Consider the following 20,261-nt stretch of genomic DNA (forward strand, 5'->3'; position numbering starts at 1 on the left):
ACGCCTATTGTGGACCTTTAATTACTGTCTGAGCTGGAAGACGGAGGACCCCGGGCGCGCTCTGTAACTACGTGCTTTATCTTGCCCCGGTCACCTGAGTTTTACCTAATTGCGCATTATGTCGGAACAATGGCTAACTGTTGCTGCTTTGTCCAGGTAATATGTGACTCGTCTGTGTCTCACAAGAGGGGAGACAATTGAACGGGTTGAAAATGTCAACAGCCTTGGGAGACATGCTGAACATTGCTACCCGGAGTAGGGGATGCGTGGTGCATAATGCATGGCCGGATGGTGTAATGAGTAAATTCATCCCAACAGAAAAACTGGTCCTTTCGTCCAACCCTTAAAATGACCTATATGCTTACATTTTCTGAACAAAGTGAAACTATGACACTATTATCTATAAGTCTGTGGCAACTAAAAACGGCAGCACGACTAATTTCCTCCACAGCCGAGTGGGAGAAGTGTGTGCGAAATTGCAAGACGAGAAGCATCTTTTATTGATTTGATTTTATTATTTTATATGAAGTTTGGTGAAAGTAAAAAATGACTTTGTCTGTTGAAGGCTTATTTTGTTGAAAAAAATCATTAAAGAAAAATCAGCACCAACTTTAACCAAGTTGTCCTAACTTAATCAAACCCTAAAGGCACCCTGCGGAGTTTCTGTGTAAACTATCAAAAAAAGAGTTATATTTGTTGTGGTATACAAGAATGTGTCTTCGGGGTTTAATAAATATGTTGAACGCATATCCTTCTACTAAAACTTCTGCAAAAGCGATTCTTTAGAGGAACAACGTCATCTTGGTGACAGGGGGTGCCTGATCAAACAAAAGGAGGCAAATAACGTGTATTTTATGTTTTTTTTGTACGCGACGAGCTTATCTGTTAGAGCACGTGCATCCCTGCTAAGGTAAGAGAGGAGCGGAGAAAGGACAATTTGTGTGGAGGCAAATGCTAAATAAAATAATGCTGGCTGCCAGCAGCGCTGCAGCAGATTGCAATCAACCAAAAAGAAAGTAACACCAACTGAATGCAAAGCTCTGTGTCTGGCTGCGGCCGATAATATTTTTTATTTTTTTTGTGAAATCCTGCCCTTTTTTTTAATAAAAAAAGCTCAGCGTGAGCTGCCAAAGCTGGAGCGAGGACAGTGAAGGTGACGGTAGATATCAGTCTTCATCTGGGTCTGATTTGAGCCGAGGCAGAGGAGGGATTTTATTTCCCTCCCCCCCTCCCTTCCTCCCACTCCATCCAGACAGAGGGAAACACGAGACCCTTTGAGGCGAGTGATTAGAGCGCAGCAGGACGAGGCGCAGCTCGCCCTTCCTGTTGCCCTGTCCACATGCTCCGAACAAATGGTCGGAGACGGAGAGGAGGAGAAGTCTCAAGTGACCCACTAAATTGGTCAGATTGACTTCCTCGACTGCCAGTGTGGGAGGCGGCCATCTTGACTCGGGGCCAGACGTTAAACGAGAAGCAAGGGGGGAGGACATGTTGGTTCTCCGTGTGAGACCAGACGGTCTTTCCAGAACTGCCCAGAGACAGATTTCATCTCTCCATGTCTACTTTTCTCTCGGCGAGATTAATAATCTCTCCCGCGCTGCCGATCATGCGGATAGAAATATCTCTTGACAAGCACGATGTCAGAAATGATTGACGGTGTTACATCTCTCTCTCATGGTTGCATTCGAAGCAAATTTCCAAAAAAAACGAGCCTTTTGCATGACAACAAAGAGTCTGAGAGAGCAGCACTTCAGGACTTCACAGAGTGGCGTGATCAGTCATCTTTTTTCAGCCGAGCAAACAACAGCTGATGTGTGCAAACTTCAGTGGGCAGACTTCAGTGGGCCGACGCTCTCCACATCTCCTCCCTCCCCTTTTCCAGTTATCAAGGGCCCAAATATTGAGCCTGTCAAGAGCTATGACTACGTGTTACTGTCAATAGACAATACCTCCCTTTGGGACAAGTGCGCAGAGGACATTGTGTTCAAGACGAGGACAGTGGGTGGGCTAACCGGGCAGCAACCTCCCGTTCTGACAAATGAAGTCACTGCTGAAGTGTCTTAAAACTTGCATTCTTTCTACTGACCAGCAGGGGGCGACTCCTCTGGTTGCAAAAAGAGGCCTGATTGTATAGAAGTCTATGAGAAAATGACTCTACTTCTCTCTTGATTTATTACCTCAGTAAACATTGTGAACATGAGTTTATAGTCTCAATCTCTAGTTTCAAGTCTTCTTCAATACAGCATGATGTTCATTTAGTAAACGATGGTCCATTTATAGTAAAATAGACCATAAAGCGGAGTAAGCTTTAGGGCGGGCTTACTGTGATTGACAGGTCGCTGCCACTATCAGAGCCGTATATGGTGTCTCTACGTTACTACTCCGCATTCCAAATATGGTAACTTCCATTCATTGGCTGCAAAAAAAACAACAAGGCCACGGCCGTATTCCAAGATGGTGACGGCAAAATCCCTGAACTTGAGTCTTCAAATCCGCCATCCACCAACCAATGGGTGACGTCACAATGACTATGTCCACCTCTCATATACGGTCTAGGGGCTAACACACTCTCTACGGCAGGGGTGGGCAATGATTTTTCCCGAGGGGCCAGCGGACACGGACATCTCAGGCTTTGCTAGCTAAGCTATGCTCAGAAGATGTTGGTTCTCTTTGGATCTACCTACGTATGTGAACAAACATTCTCCGTGATGAAGTTTAACAATCCAGATCCAGATCCTCTCTCACTGACCATCACCTGTCAGCTGTCCTTCACATCTCACCTCAGACATTCAACCTGACTTCAGTGCACACGTTCACTGAACTGAAAAACTGAAAATTAGATAATTGGACAACAAACAATGGTGATAAAAGTAATCATTTTGCAGAAACATGATTGCTGTCAGTGTGGTACTATTATATATGGATATGACATATGTATATTTGTTTGGATTATTATTCCTGCTGCAGATGTTTAAGGTGGAGCTCATTTTAACTCCTTTATGCTACTTTGTGTTGTTCAGTTTGGGTAGTTAGGAAAGGTTTGACAAATTATAATGTGCAAAGTAACTACATGCAAACAAAAATTCCTTGCTTTATAGTGACCTTTTGTATATGGTCTCATATAAAATATATATTTGTTCTTTAAAGCTTGTTTCTCTTTTAATTTTATCAGTCGAAGATACAGACACACATTTCCATCTATTCCCTTATGGAACAGGTTTTAATAGTAACCAAAGGTCAGAGGTCACCTGTCAAATTTAAAGGTGTAGCTAGAGGTGCTGTGAATTGTGTGTGAGGGGAGGTGTGATTAGGGGGAAGTCGGAAAATATGGAAACCATATAAAAGAGGTAGGATTTGAGGTGCATAGTGGGTTTTCTTTATTCGAAGCTGTGCTTGAAAAAGCTTGTTTTGCATTTTTTCCAAACCAAGCATGGACACAATCACAGTCACACGCACAAGCAGTTAACACCAGTGCACTTCCAGTTTTTTATTAGTGCAGAATGCCAAAATGTGATGTAATATTGTGGAATTGGTGCATAGTTGTTGGTAACCAGACATGTACAGCTAGCAACAAGCACATCACTGTTAATTGTTAGTATGTTGCATTCATTCCGTTTCTCATCTGCTGTGTGTTGTCTTCCCATAACCAAATGAGTTTAGAATTTACAGACTGATGCATACATCAGTTTGGTCTGCAGGCTTGATGTTCATGCCAGCAACACTTCAGAAGTTTGTGGTTTGAATGACTCTACGGCATCACCCGGATGTGCCAATCACCGGGAGGAAAGGAATGCATTCATGTTTGGTTGCTTTCAATATTTAAATATAGCTAAGTGAAACACACATCCCTATGCAGTTTGTTTGCAGTTTTTTTTTTTTAAGTTGTATTTTGTCTTATTCTATGTCGTTTGGTAATTTCAATTTTCATGGCATAAGAGTTTCTTTTTTTCAGTTTTAGCCTATTGTGACCTGTTGCCTTTTGAGAAAGTATTTGTACAGTATAATAAAGAAATATTTTGCCAAAGTGATGCCTCACTAAAGGGAATTTGTGTGTCCCCTATGCTGTCCTCCTGGAAACCCGATACGTGACAAAGCCCTGGTGCCAAAGCGCTGTGTTTAGCCCGACTGTTGTGGCTGTAGTAGCAGTGTACTGTGTGTTTTTTTTCCGACAAGCCAAAGCTGTGGCCATCTACTCTCGTAGCTAGCTAGATGTCACACACACACACACACACACACACACACACACACACACACACACACTATCATAAGCCGAGTGCCAGGTCTCCTTATCACCATCGATCGGGTCCAGCCAAGTCACTTTACCGGATGGCAGACGTTCAGCCCTAAACTAAGGAAACCATCAGTTTGTAGCCAAAATGGCCGACGATCTGTTCTCAGTCCCTTTGTGCTGCTGCGGCGGACTCCCAGGTGTGTGAAACTCTCATGATTGAACTAAAAGAATTACGTTTATGAAGTATATTTAATCAACAGTTGATCTTATATAATAGTTCTTCACTCCCGTCATCAAATTTGTGTCTGATACAATTTGACATACAAATACGTATATCTGCAGGATGACATCAATGAAGGTGTTTTTGTCTTTTGTGTGACACTACGGTTATTGTTTGGTTAGATGCACAAAAGAGCTTGGTTAGTGTGTGTGAGGTTCCTCTGTTACCTTTCCTCTATGTTGTGCACCATAGGGCCGCCCGCATATTACCATAGCAACCTGGGCCATGTGCATTGACAGCATTGTAATGTGGGGCCTTGAGGTTGTTTGAATTATTCACAGGATGTCTTTGATTCAGTTTAATCCATCCTGACGTGTCACTTCTGAGAAAAGCAGAGTTTTGACAGTAAATTGGTGATTTCTTTTCAACTGTAGGTGCTTTGCATGTAAACTGGGAACGACATGTTTAACTAACACCTCTTTGACGAAATGTTTCGTGCAATTCATGAGGGCAGTCGCAAAAAACATAAAGGAGGAATCATTTTCTATAAGAAAAAATTGTAGACACATTATAGCAATAGTATGTTAACAAGAGTCCAATAAATCATATAAAAATGCCCAAAACGCAATAAAAAAAATATTTGAAGAAATCAAAACATTATAGCAGCTTTGCATTGCATTTCTTCCAGTTTACCCAAATACTGTATTTAAGCTTGTGCCCTTCAGAACACGCTTCTTTCAAGTTAGCGTGAATATGTATTTCTGTGTTTGAGGGCATGTTTGTGTGTCTGCGGGTTTAAAGTCTCCCAGTGTGTGTGTGTGTGTTTGTGGAATAAGGAGGTTTTCATCGGAGCTTAACTGTGACATTTGTGTCTCCATTCTGCTGGCAGATCAATAATATAGTCGCAGATGACTGTACTAACACTGGGAGCCGGTTAACGCACACACACACACACACATGAACACACACACACTTAGCCGAGTGTGCGATTGTGGCAGACAGAGCCTGTCTGTGACTGTGGAGGATATTAGGCTTATTAAGAGTGTCTGGGTCTCAGAGTGACTCATGCTAACTCAGTGTGTGTTTGCAGGGTAGCAGGTTAAAAGGGCTTAACATGAGAACGCATCCCCCCCACCCGCCTTCCTTGCCTCCTTGCCTCCTGACTCATTCTGTTATTCCCTCGCTCCATCCCTCTCCCCACCTCCCTTCTCGCTCTACGTCCATGTTGACTCCCTCGTCTGTCCTCTTTTCAACCCTCTGGTCTCTTTTTTCTCGGTGTTCCTTCTACACGTTTACGTCTCATTTTCAACAAGACAGACTTTCTCCGACTGCAATTTTGTGACATCTTTGGAACGTTCTTGTGTTCAAAATAATTGTGTGTCAACAAGAGGACATTCACACTGCAGCTCCAAATTATGCCTCAATATAAGTGATAAAAGGCAACAAGCTAAAATAATCTGCTCCAGTGCAAAGTGTGTAAAATTATTACTCCAGTATATATTTTTAATTGGCCTGATCGTTGTAGATGAAAAACAAAAACACACAACCCAGTCCCCAGAAAAATATGTTGGCACATTATGTTTCTACAAATCTCCGGATACATTGAATGTGGATATTTCAGAAATATATTTAATATCAGCCTTGTATCACGCTAGCAAAAATGCACAATGACACATGGTTAGCATTGAGAAACGAATGATTAGGTTTCCACGACAAAACTAAGGTTAGAAAAAACATAATGGTTTGTGTTTAAATAATAATGTCACAACTAGGGCTGCCCATGAACTCTCAGTTGACTAATCAGTAATTTTGGTCTTAATCACAACCTAGCATAACGACCTAGCCTGACGACCTAGCCTGACGACCTAGCCTGATGACCTAGCGCGACGACCTAGCGCGACGACCTACCGTGACAAGCTAGCGTAACAAGCTAGCGTAATGACCTAGCATAACAACGTAACGTGGCATTTCAGCATGGCAGCGTAGCGTGGCAATGTAGCGTGAAAACTGTAACAACGTAACTACTGAAATAAATAACAAGTGTAAAGTGAACATTTACTTTTGGTTTCACAGGGTAAACAAACAGCGGTGGTAAACAAACAGCTGTGGTAAAAAAACAGCGGTGTAAATGTTGAATTTTAAATTCATCATGGTCAGTCCATGGCCATGGCCCAAATTAGCTGTGGGCCCTGGTTCTAGAGCTCTTCAGAAAAATGACCACAAAAAATTGGGACGAGTATCCCACAGCGGTAGACGTTGTTGTACAGTCGACGTATTAGAGAAATGACAACCCTGACATAATGAATATTTCTTTAATCCTTGTGGAAGACTCTAGATTAACAGCTCATAGCAACTGCTTCCAGCTTCCATGAAATCTGAAAATGAAGTCAGCAGGACGGATAAATCACTCACAGCAGATAATTCAGGACCAAACACAATAGATAATGTGGGCCTGAATGAATGAAGCAAATGTTTAAGTTTCTCAGGCTACTCCTTGTTTGTGGTAATGTGGTCTGTCATGAAGTAAACTGACCATGCTTTCCTTTTTTTTGCCAATAACATTAAAAGAATGAATGCAAAAAAACAACTTCTCCTCCATTACAGACAAACAGAAAAAAAAAAACAGTCTACTTCCACTCTTGCGACTGAAGTCACAGTGTGTGAAATTGCATTGAGTCTTTTGCTAGAGAAAAAGCTGGCGTCTTACCACGAGTTTGAAACAAACAGCACTATGCAGACATTTTCGGAGCAATACCGAAACTTTTGGAAACCTGGAAATGATGAGCCAGATTTGTTTCGGCCACTGTGTGCACCCCCCCACCCCCAATTCCCATCAGGCCTCACTCTCCTCTCCATTCATCTGATCAACAGGGACAGCTCTGTACAGACCGTTGACATTCTCCTCCCTCCCTCTTCATCTGCTCCCCTCTCGTTCTCAACACTGACTCCAAAAGATCAATATGCGGAGTACAAGAAACGCCAGTGTTTAAAATGTGACTTCACACCCCCGTTCCTATTTGCTCCCGCTCCTCAGATCGATAACAAGGACACACGCATGAATCCGCCGATGTCATCATCAGGCACTCGGCCTTCTCTGGATCAATTTAAGGTTTTAACATTAACATCCCCTTTGCTTGCATCATCAAAGTGGCACCGTCATTATCATGCATGAATCTGAATCATGAATCTGCTCTTCTCCCTGTACACCAACAGCTGCACCTCCAGTCACCAGTCCGTCAAGCTCCTGAAGTTTGCGGATGACACCAACTTCATTGGACTCATCTCTGGTGGGGATGAGTCCGCCTACAGGTGGGAGACTGACCATCTGGTGACCTGGTGCGGTCTGAACAAGTTAGAGCTCAACGCTCTAAAGACAGTGGAGATGGTTGTAGATTTCCGGAAGAATGCACCCCCAACAGCCCCTATCACCCTGTGTGACTCCCCTGTCGACGCGCTGGAGTCCTTCCGCTTCCTGGGCTCCACCATAACCCAGGACCTCAAGTGGGAGCTGAACATCAGCTCCATCACAAAGAAGGCTCAGCAGAGGATGTACTTCCTGAGGCAGCTGAAGAAATTCAACCTGCCAAAGACAATGATGGTGCACTTCTACACGGCCATCATTGAGTCCATCCTCTGCTCCTCCATCACTTGGGACCCCCACTGACTCTATCATACCCAGGACAATTTTCCTGCCGGTCACTACCCTGCTTCTAGGTTCTTATTTAAATACACTCGACACTTTTACATTACACTTCCATCTCACTTGTTTATAGTCCTGTTATCTGTTCGTTTGTGCACTTTATTTTATATTTCATATTTTACTTTATTTTATATTTTTCTGTAAATTTTAATATGTTTCTACTCTGCACTGTGTTGATTGTTGTTGATTGTTAGATGTTACGCAGCTCCCGTCATGTCAAATTCCTTGTATGTTCAACATACCATGGCAATAAACGGTTCTGATTCTGATTCTGATCATTATACTCATTGTACCGTCCATATTTACAAATTCACGGAGACTTTAAATCCCAAATGGTTACGAAAAGGGAGAAAGTGCTGAGTATAAATGAGAGCATTCAATATCAAAGGCCTCGAATGTCAGAGAGAAATAAAGACATCTAAAGACCACAGATTACTCATTCAGGCATGAGTGCACTGCTCTGATGTTACACCAGAATTTGCTTTGCCAATATCAGGATATTTTTTCTTCTTTTTTCTCTTTTCTTCTTAATAAATCAAAACTTTAAGAGCCTTTTCAACTTTTCAGAATACCAGATGGTTCAGCCGGGCTGGTATCAACATACGGGGACGATGGCCGAGAGGTAGTGGCCTTTAACTAAAAGTCTGTTTCATCCGGGCACAATGTCGGGCATAACCTTTCAGAGCGCTGGCATTCAGAGCCTGTGATAGGATTCCAGATGATGCAGTTTATCAGCCTGATAGAGGGGAGCCTATTATGTTCCAACCCCCTACAAAAATACAAAAACTGAAAAAAATAGAACAAAAACACCTTGATAATCCTGGAGTAGAATAAAGGTTTGATCACTGCAGTCACTAAAGTAGTTTGAATGTTTGCGGGGTCTCTCTGCTGGTGTGACTGCAAGCGCTAGCTGGCGCTGGGGTTCCTATGCCACTGTGTTGAGAATGCTAGAAGTAATGTTATATCTGTGAAAGTAGCAGTACGGTGCGGTTTGTTGAGTTTATGATACAACTTCTCAAGACTATAGCTAAGTAACCCTTCTGCTGATTAAAGTGAATGGGGTTAGCCCCGAAGATAGCGACAACTTCTGAGCAATGAACAATAGAAACACCGACAGCCAATGGAAATCCATCCGAATTTACGGCAAACAACTTTGCAGAGAGAATCATCATTGACCCCTGTTTGATAAAATGGTGTTTTAAAACACTCAAGAAGAAACTCACAGCAGCTGTTAGTTACAGAAGTAACAGGTCAGCGATATCCATTTTGAGGCTCCGACACCGGCACCGCTGTTTTCAGACCATTATGGTTCCTCAGTCGTCCTTGGTCCTTAAGATTTCTTAATTTTCACATTCTGCAATGATCCACTAAATGACAGCCTCGCTATAAAACGTGGTCTGTGTATGATTAACAGCTGTGACATAAAACTACAGTTGGAGTGATAACTCATGCCAAAGCTCCTGCACAAAATCAATCAAACAGCAAAGTCTCTACACTGTCTTCTATTACTCTCTGATGCTCTGTTCTCACCACCTCTCTGATTCTGCCAAAAAAAGTCCACAATCATATCGAGGCGTTCAGCTCAACTGTAGCTCGAGTCACGATACCTTTTACTCTGAAGGAGGCATTACCTTCGCACAGGTAGCGGCAGTATGCATCCTTTATGACTCAGCCATGCAGCGAAGAGCAGGCTCCATAGTTGTTGGGTGTCGAAAAAAACATCAGTGGATAAACATAAAGTGTGCAAAATGAATTTGTCCTTTACATAATTGACCTACTTCACAAGTGACTGTAACTGTGAGATTGCATGGTAAAACCACACAGCATGTTTCCCTAATTAGCAATATCAAAGCCATATTTATGTAATCATGTGGAATGTGCACATGCAGGGCCAGGTGTAATTTTGTTGTATGTGTTTACCTGGGTTTGATTATTTGTTGTTGGGTTATGGAACCTGTGCTAAAGAAATGAATAAACAAGACTAGACTCAGACATGTGGCATTTAAAAGACAGTTTCAAGCAACATACGCTGACAAAAATGGCAATAACAGCAATACCAATCACATTGTTTGTTAAGAAGTAACAGTCAGCAGCCTGTTAGGACCCAAGTGCAGACAGAGGGCAGGTAGGTACAGAAATAGACAACAGGCAACTTTGTCAAAAAATGGGAAACTGACTGAAAAATGAAAGACAGAATGACAGGGCCCCTGAACACAACCATTCAGAGCGACCCGCGACCCCAACCAGTCCGCTCCTGCAACGCTTAAACTCCAGCCAACTTTACCCAAACCCCAACCAGTTATCTCTCCAGCTGCTACATCCTAACCCCAACCACGGAGGGCAGAGCACTAGTCAGATGGGAGGAGCTTGGCGAGTTTGTTTGATGCAGAAAAGATGCGTTTCTATCACGCTGCAAGCATACCAAAGCACACTGACTTAAGTGGCTACACCTTTTAGCAACAGGTGGTTTTAGTGTGTAGAAGGTAGCTATGGCAACTGGATAATGGGAAAACAGCAGCTGAGGAAAGTAAATCAAACATGATTTTGTTTATTAGGTTTTTTTTAGGGGCTATAGTGGAGTTACTTTAATTCTCAATTGGGCTCATTAAGCTGCCTATGGGAATATGATTTATGTGATGTAATCTGTTGATGATCTGATGGGGCCAGTTTTGATTGGATGTCTATTCCTTTCTACTTTAGTTTATTCTATTTCTTTACAAATTGTTTTAGATTGTTTGAGTCTGGTCTGCTCTCCATCACTGATAGGAGTGAATTAGCTGTCTGACTGACTGGGGTGTAAAATGTTTTGTCTGACAGGCCTGATATTGTCTCTTTGCGTGTCGGAAAATGTTCTAATAATGCTAATTCTTCAGATTGCCTCCGTGGGAAAACGGTCCTTCAAAGGACTATTAGAGACATTTTTTTTTAAAGAGTTTTTTTTGATTTAATAAAAACAGGTAATAGTTTTCATCGAAGCTGCACCCCTTCCGCAGACAGCTTCGTTAGTCTGGATGTGTTGAAGAGGAGTGGAGGCAGAGCCACAGCGCTGTGGGTCTAAGCTGGCAGTGAGCGTCCTGACAGCTTCTGGGTAATGGGTTCTCGCTAGCCAGGGTTACGTTTTCCAGCCAATCGCGCGGCGTTGGTCCTCGCAGGGTGCTGTGGCTACTGCCAATGCTAATGCACACAGGCACACAGACGCACACAAACACACGATCACCACTCAGCAGCAGGGCATCCGGTTACCAGACTATACAATCTGGACAGCCAAAAGAGGCAGATGAAAAGCCCACCCTGGGAGGAGGCTAGTCCTCGGCAAGCAGAGTGGAGTGGCTGCCAAGGTGCCACCAGAGCTCTGATATCTGTATCTGCTGGGCTGGTGTGTGCTCGCTGTCAGAGGTCCACTCGGATGATTAGATAAAGGGACTGTAGCCAAGGAGCACGTAAACACTAGGCAGAGTGAGGCATGCACCAATACAGATAACAGAGGGTTGAACAGAGAGATGTACTGCTCATGTTCTCTGCGGTGTTTCCTCCCTAGTTATACTTTCTTGGTTTCTTTTACCTTCCCAAATCAGATTGCCAACCCACGATGCAGCGGGTCGAGATCAGAGTCAACCAGCTGCTCCAGGATTGGTTTAAAAATGCAACCAAGCCTATGCTCTAAGCAAGGCTCTTTACTGGTGCAGCCGAACCCAACTTACACCACGACAGGGCTCAAAATAATTACTCTTAACCGCACTGCTCTGGCGACCTGTGTTTGGATCGGAGGGATCGACATTGTGAGAGGTCGGATAAAGAGGGTGAAGTGAAAAGACAATATGGTAAGGGAAACAAAATAACAAAAAGAGTATGAGTAGAGGGGGAAGGCCTCCCTACAGCAAAGAAAATGTTCCTTCAACTTCAGTAACAGCTGGCAGGACAAAAAGTCAATATGGCACCTATAGCGATAAGCGGTAATTGCAGGTGTGTTTTTGGATTCCACTTCCCAGAGGTCCAAACAGTGTCGCCACTCGTGATATTTCCCGGGAATACGGTTCGTAAAACTGCAAAAGCAAGCAGACTACCTCTGAGATGTAGTGGCGTAAAAAGTACATTATTTACCTTTGAGACGTAGTGGAGTAAAAAGTACAATATGTACCTCTGAGATGTAGTGGAGAAGTGTTTAGTGGCGAATTAAAAAACACCTTTATACCACCACCTAGCGTCTGTGTCGGGACTGATCCAAAGACGAGGATTGTAACCAATTAAGTCTAGTGCTACAATAGTGACTGGGTCCGCCCACTTACTCGACTTCACCTAAGTCACTATCTATCGCCGAATGAGGTAAGTAAATGGGATTTAAATTAGATCCATGCGCGCGCATGTGTAGAGGTCCCGCGCGTGGATCTAATTTGTGCTCGCAGCTTACTTTGAGCGACAAATAGAAAAGAGTAGTGCTTAAAGGGTGACCACAGACATCTACAATAGAATCAGAATCATGGCAATTTACCATTTGCTTCATCTCCACCCCAGAAGAACCACCGAAGTATCCCCTTGCAACATTGACATTTGAGGCGGAATGGTCCTTTAACTAATGAGGCGACGTACATCGCGCTCTTCTCTTGGCAGACAAAAACATTGTCTCCGTTTGACTGATAGAGCGACACACACACACACACACAGTGGAGTTGTGCCCCTTGAAGTGATAAAGCAGTGGCATATGCCAAGGCAGACACTGTGACCTGTGGTGACTGATTAAAACTGGAAACAAAGGCAGAGCTGAAGATCTCATTAGCATCTCTGAAAGTCCTTATCCTCCACAACACAACAGGAGTCCTGAACTGCCGGCCCCCTCACAGCTGCACTTAAGGCTCATTCTTAATTCAACTTTTCTGTGGTTTAGCCCGGCTGCCTATCTAGGGACAGATTTCCATTATTTTAAGTACTTCATTGCTTACTTTTTAATGGAGCTGTCAAATTCAAATAATACAGACAAAGAAAGTCAACTGAAAGGACTTCTAACTCAAATATAAAAAAATGTTGGCACATGATTCACATATCGATTGGTTTTGGGGATTCCCTTCTGGTGACACAGGAAAATCTGTATTTTCAATAGTTGCAAGGACACATAAAACACTGTTACACAGTCCCATCCTCTATTTCTTTCTACCTTCTATCTAGACAATATCTATCTGGCATCAGCCAAGGGGTCTGAAAATCCCACAGTCATTGTATCATAACAACACCGGTGATATTATATCTACTGTGTTTGTCTGGGAGTAGAAACAAGAGCTGCCCCTTTGAGAATGCCAATAATGCTGCATTCACATGGAATCGACCAGACGGTAAATGCAAACTTAGTGGGCGTGAGCAGGACGGTGAAATTAGGTGAGGTCTGCAGAGAATAATAGCAACGATAACTATCTAAGTAAAAACATTTTAACATTTTTCTGGATTCTACGTAGCTCCCTCAGCCAAGGCGAAAGTTGTTTAAGTTTGCAATAGAATATTATGCATTTGGTAGCTACATGCAAATTCTTAACAATATGACGTCACCATGGCAACATATCGTAATGTGTGTTTCGTTTTTGCCGCCATGCCACTCCGTCCGGCTGGTAGGTCGTTTCTTCTCGTGCGGTCCAGAAGGTGTTGTCCGTCCGCCTTTTGTCTGATTCCATGTGAATGCAGCATAAGACTTCCTGTGATGAGAGTTTTCAGAGGAACTAGTATGCTTCCTGGCTTCCGGATAGTATTTCAAGACAGTGTCATGTTTTAAATGATTTATTGAATGTTAATGTTGGGACCATTTGGATTACTATGAGCTGAGAGAAAACAACTGTTTTGGGCTAAAAACAAACTCATTCCGGCTCAGGAAAAACGTAATAAGTAGACTAAGATATTTTTTGTCATATGGTTTCAAACGTCAGACATGAACCGTAAGCAAAAGTAACAAGAATATACAGCTTTCCCATTTACAAACAATAGTGAATATATTCAAATATTAAAGTATATTTGTTTGGAACACTTTCCTTTAGGCTACTTTTTCCTACTATACAACTGACAGCGCTAGCTAGCTAATGTGACAGACATGCACTGAATTAAAGTGAGAAATTGTAGCTTGGAGCAAGTAATGCCAACGCAGACAACACCAGTAAATTAGCTTTTGCTAGTGGTGATAAATGTTTCTAGCACTGTCCCAAAGTGTAACTGGACAGCCTGGATTTAGAACACAGTGAGACAGGCTGCTAACAAAAAATAGCTTTTATATAACAGACCTTGCTGAAGAAGAAAACAAAACATTGTACGGGCCAAAATGCATCTCGGCCATGCTAACATATGCTAACCTCGCTAAAAGCAAAGAAGATAGAAAGGAACTTACAGAAAAAACTATTAATTTACTACAGCCAATTATCCACCGAAATGACAAAAGGAAAAAAACTCAAAACACAGCAGCAATTTGAGTTTAGTTTTACTTCCACCAAGCTGCTGAGAATATTCAAGCTCCTAGTTTAATTGCTGCGCACAGTGTCAATATGTCTCACCACAAATGCTACCAAGATAAATCCCTGTTCATGTCTTGTAGCTGCAGATTAAATGTTGCCCCTTCTGTTCGCCGGGACAGGCAGTGATGATTCAGAACGGCAACAATACCAATGTTTCAGAGGAGATTGGGCAATAAATCCTTCATGCTTTAGGCTCTGCAAACTTCCAGCAGTGCCTTGTTTTGTTTTGCCAAACCATTTGTCCATTCGGTAATTACCTCCAAGTCCAACAAAGTGGATATAAAGCAATGGCGGACGGACATTGCGGACGCTCCTCACTAAATAATAAATCCAGCTAATCAAGTTAGCAACATGGCAGCCTTTATTCCATCTGTGCGCAGCTGGGTGATGAAGTGGAAGACGTGTTTTTCTTTTGGACTCCACACCTCTTCCGTCTCCCATGGTCGCTGCTGTTTTAAATGGGGGGCCCTCGATGCAGCCCTTTCAAAGCGTTGAGGAGCTAAACGCATCACCAGTTAATTAGACTGCTGAATAAATCGGGTTTTAGACCATCTTTCGGCTCTTTGTTGGTCCACCCTTCAAATTGAAATGAGAATTACAAAGCGGGCAGATGAGTAATTAGTTTGAGACTGATGGAATCCCCGCTCGCTTAACGGAATCAGAGAGTACAATAGATGATGGATCGTGTGCGTCTATTAGTGTGAGTGTGCGTTTGTGTATGTGTGAGAGAGAGTGAGACAGAGACCGACTTTAATCGTGTTACATTGTCCTGAGAGGCAGGCTAAGTGCGTTACCACTATTGTGTCAGGAGGGCTGTCTTCACATCACGGGACCGGTATGGAATGTGTAGAATGTGTTCTTTGAAGCTTGGGTCCAAACTCAATCAGGCGGCAGATAATATGACACACTGTGAACAGTGTACTTCCTCTCATCACGAAAAAAGAAAACAACAAAAAAAACACGAAGGCCCCCCGAGCAGAACAATGGACTCCTGTGACAGCTGCGCATTGTTCGATCCTTTTTAAGAAGTAATTGCAGTTTTTAATGGACAATTAATAGCGTATCATGTTTGCAAAGCTGGGGATTTGCTTTGTGCCATCAGACCTGAGCCAAGATTCAATTTAAACTACCGAAAGCAGACGCTTTGATCAAACTGGTGGGTTACACTGACAGGGTAGGCACGATTTTGACGCAAAATAAGGTAATTTTGCTCACTGCTGCTGCAAAAAGGTAAGTCGGGAAATGCTGTCACTCTTGATTATCACAAACGAGGGGAATTAGTGAGATTAGGTCTGTATGTTAGCACAACACAAGGTCTTGTCTGTGTTCAGCTCCAGCAAAATGCTACAACAAATATATGTTGATTTTTAATAATGACACTTTGACTCAAAGTACAACATCTGTGGTTGTAACACTCTAATACAGGTTATAAACAAATCCACATGGAAGCGTTGATTGATGCGAAATCATTTGATCATTAATCAGTTACATGATCATCAAATCCGGCTTAAAGCTGCAGCCGATGCAGTTAAGAGCTTCAGGATTGCAACTTGATCCTGTCAATAAACTAAAGTCTGCCAGTGAGTTTTTGACAGATCTATCTATAGCCTTTCTTGACGCACACCTTACACATACAATCAGGTCTATAAGAGGTCTCAAGTTATCATCCTTCGGCTTTTATTGTACTTATTTCTGAAAATGACTCTGGATTGAGCAACATGTTTTATAAGGTGATAACAAATGAATTGCTTCATGCCCCCTTGACCTCCCTGTTGTTTTTCTGCGTGTTTATTATGAGGAGCAAGAAGAGGGATAATACTAGTGAGAGCTGATAACAGATACTGTGGGTTCTCAAATAGCAATGACTTCTTTTTTCATTAATTATGACCATCCATTATGTTGCATGGTCACAATCTTTAAAAAAGGCTAGCTACAGTATTTACAAGCTGAACTAATCGATGGTTTGAATGACTTTGGGCAGCAGGATAGGTAGTCGCAAACCCTCAAAGTACCACCACACAAGTCTGCAGTTCTTCGAAGCGTTTTAGCTTCTTTCAGCTCATTGTTTTGGTTTTAGAACTTGCAAGTTTGGTAAGTTTCACACTATGATGCTCTACGTACCCCTCTAGCGTCAATTTTTGCATGTGTCAATTTACGCTCCATAGCTCAGTTAGATGCAGCTAGACCTTTTAACAATCAATGTATTTGCTAAGAGGTCTTATGTTGTAACTATCTTTCAAAATGATTGCCATTACTTATTAAAGATAAATGCTACACATAGTTCCTTTGATTATGCCAGCAAAAGTGAAGCTATAGCTGCCAGATCAGGCTGGTCTCATCCAGCATTTGTAGCAAGACCTTCAAGAAAGAATTCATAGATATCCCACACTAATTTTTTGTATGTTTTTGTCACGTATCTTACGTACTTCAGTAACGGCACTTCCACGGTTATTTTAACCCAAGCAACGATCTATTCCTAAACCTAACTAAGTAGTTGTGTAGCCTAAAGGCTGTAGGCCTATACATGTTGCTGGCTTTCGAGGGAAAACGTATGAAAAAATGAGGAGTAACTTTTCGCAGGATACCATATGAACCATTGTATGAGGATACATTGACCAGTTATATGTATCTCTTCCACTATGATATGTGTTAATTGTGTGAATTTGTAAGAAAGCAACATAATAAATAGGTATGTAGCAGCTCTGTAGTATGTGTGTGGGTAAAGGGGGTGAAGGAACACTGGTTTCACTCGCTCTTTTTAAACTGTGGTTTCAATCATAGAGTTGGATTTTTGGACACAAATCAAGGAGTGTAGCAGCTGTCTAATCGGTCACCTGCGAGAGCACGACTGACACACACGCAGGTCAGAGTGCGCAGAAGAGGTCCCGACAGGTGGGAGACAAAACCACACAAACACACCTGATGCTAGTCATGCTTCCAGTCTCAGAGCCAAGCTTGCATCTCTCCAACTGACTGGCAACGATCTGTCGTTCGGCTTCCAGCTCCCTGGTCAGGCGTTCAAACTGCAACTCCTGCAGAGAGAGAGAGAGAGAGAGAGAGAGAGAGAGAGAGAGTGTCAAAACATGCTTATTTACGGTCACATTCACAGTCATCCTGAACCTTACTTTTGGCCACCATTGTCTCTGACACGTTCTGAATTGTTGTGAAATGGACTCTGCGGTCTGTGGTGGCAGAAGAGGCCAGATAGCGCTGTGTCTGCTACTGTTTCACGCCGAGAGGAGTGTGATTAAGCCGTCACAAATGTGACATTTGTTATTCCGCGACTCGAAAAAAACCTCACGAAACAGATGAAGTTTTGGGATGATGGATTTTGTCATTTTCTTTCCCCATGAAAGCTTTAGTCGAATGCCTCCCTGACAAATCATCTATACAGTCGAGAGTGAATGGAGTTGCATCCTGCTGTTACCACGTGGCGGCTGGTAGGTTGTCAGTCACATCACCCCAGTTGAAGAACATGTTTTCTGCATGTGTAGCGGGCCCCGGAAGAAACACTGTCACCGTCACCCTAAAATGTGTGGCCTAATTCTAATCCCATATGCACTTACAGAAATAGTGCATACAAATGTGCATACAAACAGGTGGATGTAAACCCACTTGTGCAAAACAACCCAGCAAGAACATGTTTTCTTACCCGAAATCTCTCTCACTCTTTCTAACCTCTTAACTACAAAAGCTGCATTTCTCATATCTCAACTTGATGAATCCATGACTGTCCATGAGCAGATGTGCGTTGCAGAGATCTGGTCATTAGTAAAGCTGACACCTCTAAGCGTCTTTTGTGTGTAAGGCTGCCCGTTCTGCTCCAGGCAAGTGTCGTTCACAAAAGATGTAACACTATCAGGTGATATATAATGGAGGGGCGCACACCTGGGCTGTGACCCGCAGGAGTACCCTGAAGCAGCTGTCTGAGTGTGGCAAAAAAAACAACTACTGTAAAAGCTGCATGCCAGAAAAAAAAATGGAACAATGTTGAACATTTTTGTAAACTGGCAGACCATGATGCACATTTTTATAAATATGTCTATTAAATACATGTTGGCAAGCTATAAATTATTACACAGGAAAACTGATAAATGCGACAATATCTCTTAGATCACGTTTATGTACCATTTAACAATGACTGTGTTCACCTTCCATGAGGCCCATTGTTTTGATGCTTAATTTATGCTCTTCAATGTGCGATGAATAACCACCAATTAACCGGTACGCAAACAAACCAACAGCTGATTATAGTATTTGTGTCTCTGCTGTTGGCTGCGATGATTATAGCTGATTACACATAACTGATTTCACAAATTTGTGCAAAGAAAAGATGAACAAATAAAAATGACTTAATTAGTCCATTTGGATTGTAGATAGTTTCAAATGCAAACGGTGTCTGCGCACATGTGAGCAGCGGCCTTGAAATCATGATTTAGATCTTAAATTGCTTTCTGACAGTTTTCTGGTGGGTGTCTAGATAATGAAAGTGAGGGACTTATAATAAACCATGTCAGGACGGGAGATGTAATCAATCAATCAATCAATGTTTCCACGGTCAGCATTTCAATACAAAGGAGCTGCTCTGACAGAGACCGCCGCTCATCTAAAAGCTATAAAATTCATAATTTAAATCGGATGGAGCTCCGAATATTTCATTCGGTTTGATGGTCGATTGCTGAAATATTAAAGTAAAACTGCACTAAGCGGAGATTCTGTGTGTGAGGATCCTGGAAGTGACACAAGCGCACAAACAGTGCATGCGTTACATGTGTTACTGTTTCGCTCCTCTGCCTCATGTTCTCTGTACTCATCTGACACATTGCAACACGTGGAACAAGGTGCGTGACAAATAGCCTGCTGCATATCTAACACTGAACCCTTGGGGAGTTCCTGGCCAAACAAAGCTACGTACATTCACAAAGCTATTCCATTAACGGTGAATAAAAAGTCAGTCTGCTCTGTTGGCACGGACACGGCCAGAGAGGCAACTTTATAATATTTTCAACACTTAAAACGTAGTCAAAATATCACTGAAAAACATTATTCTTCTTCATAATAAACAATGTGTGTTTCTATCTTCAGAGCGCTGACAGTCCCTGGTGATGATGCCTGAGGCAGCTCCAGGCGTCCCACCATAATAATAGGATGTGATTATAGTGAAGCAACGATGTAATAAGTTAACAACTCACACTGCAGATTTGACCATGATTATGCATCGTCTTCTTGCTATTAAAGGGATAGTGCGGTGAAAATATCCCTACGCCATCTACTGCGGGTGATACCCTGACTATGGATGAGAACCCCCTTGAAAACACCTGAACTATCCCTTTAATGGTAACTGCTCACACATATATAGAACACTATTAGCACTAACAATGGCGGGAAAATATAAAAGTTTCCCATTGACTTCATGACACAGTTGAGTGCTTTGTACAACTAAACAGCTGAGATGCTCCGCTGGACAACACTAAATGTAACTTCTGTCAGTGGGAAATGTTGTGGGTGCAGAGCAGTCTGTTGATGTTAACATGCTGTAATGCTCACACACACACACACACACACACACGTGCAGTGCGGTGAAATCTCTCAAGTGTGAACACTGCGAGAGTAACATCCCAACTTCAA

At 42.5% G+C, this 20,261-nt stretch overlaps 1 protein-coding gene across 1 annotated transcript in view; it reads right to left on the reverse strand.

Moving 5' to 3' along the window:
• ctnnd2b (catenin (cadherin-associated protein), delta 2b) overlaps positions 1-20,261 on the reverse strand; it is a 149,077-nt gene that overhangs the window by 80,648 nt on the left and 48,168 nt on the right. Inside the window, exon 3 of the mRNA XM_076080007.1 lies at positions 17,553-17,665. Within this exon, the coding sequence (XP_075936122.1) occupies positions 17,553-17,665 (113 nt within the window). The remainder of the gene's footprint in view (positions 1-17,552; positions 17,666-20,261) is intronic.

The sequence above is a fragment of the Anarhichas minor genome, unplaced genomic scaffold (assembly GCF_050575085.1).
Source record: "Anarhichas minor isolate MPS153535 unplaced genomic scaffold, ASM5057508v1 ptg000006l, whole genome shotgun sequence".
Taxonomy (NCBI): domain Eukaryota; kingdom Metazoa; phylum Chordata; class Actinopteri; order Perciformes; family Anarhichadidae; genus Anarhichas; species Anarhichas minor.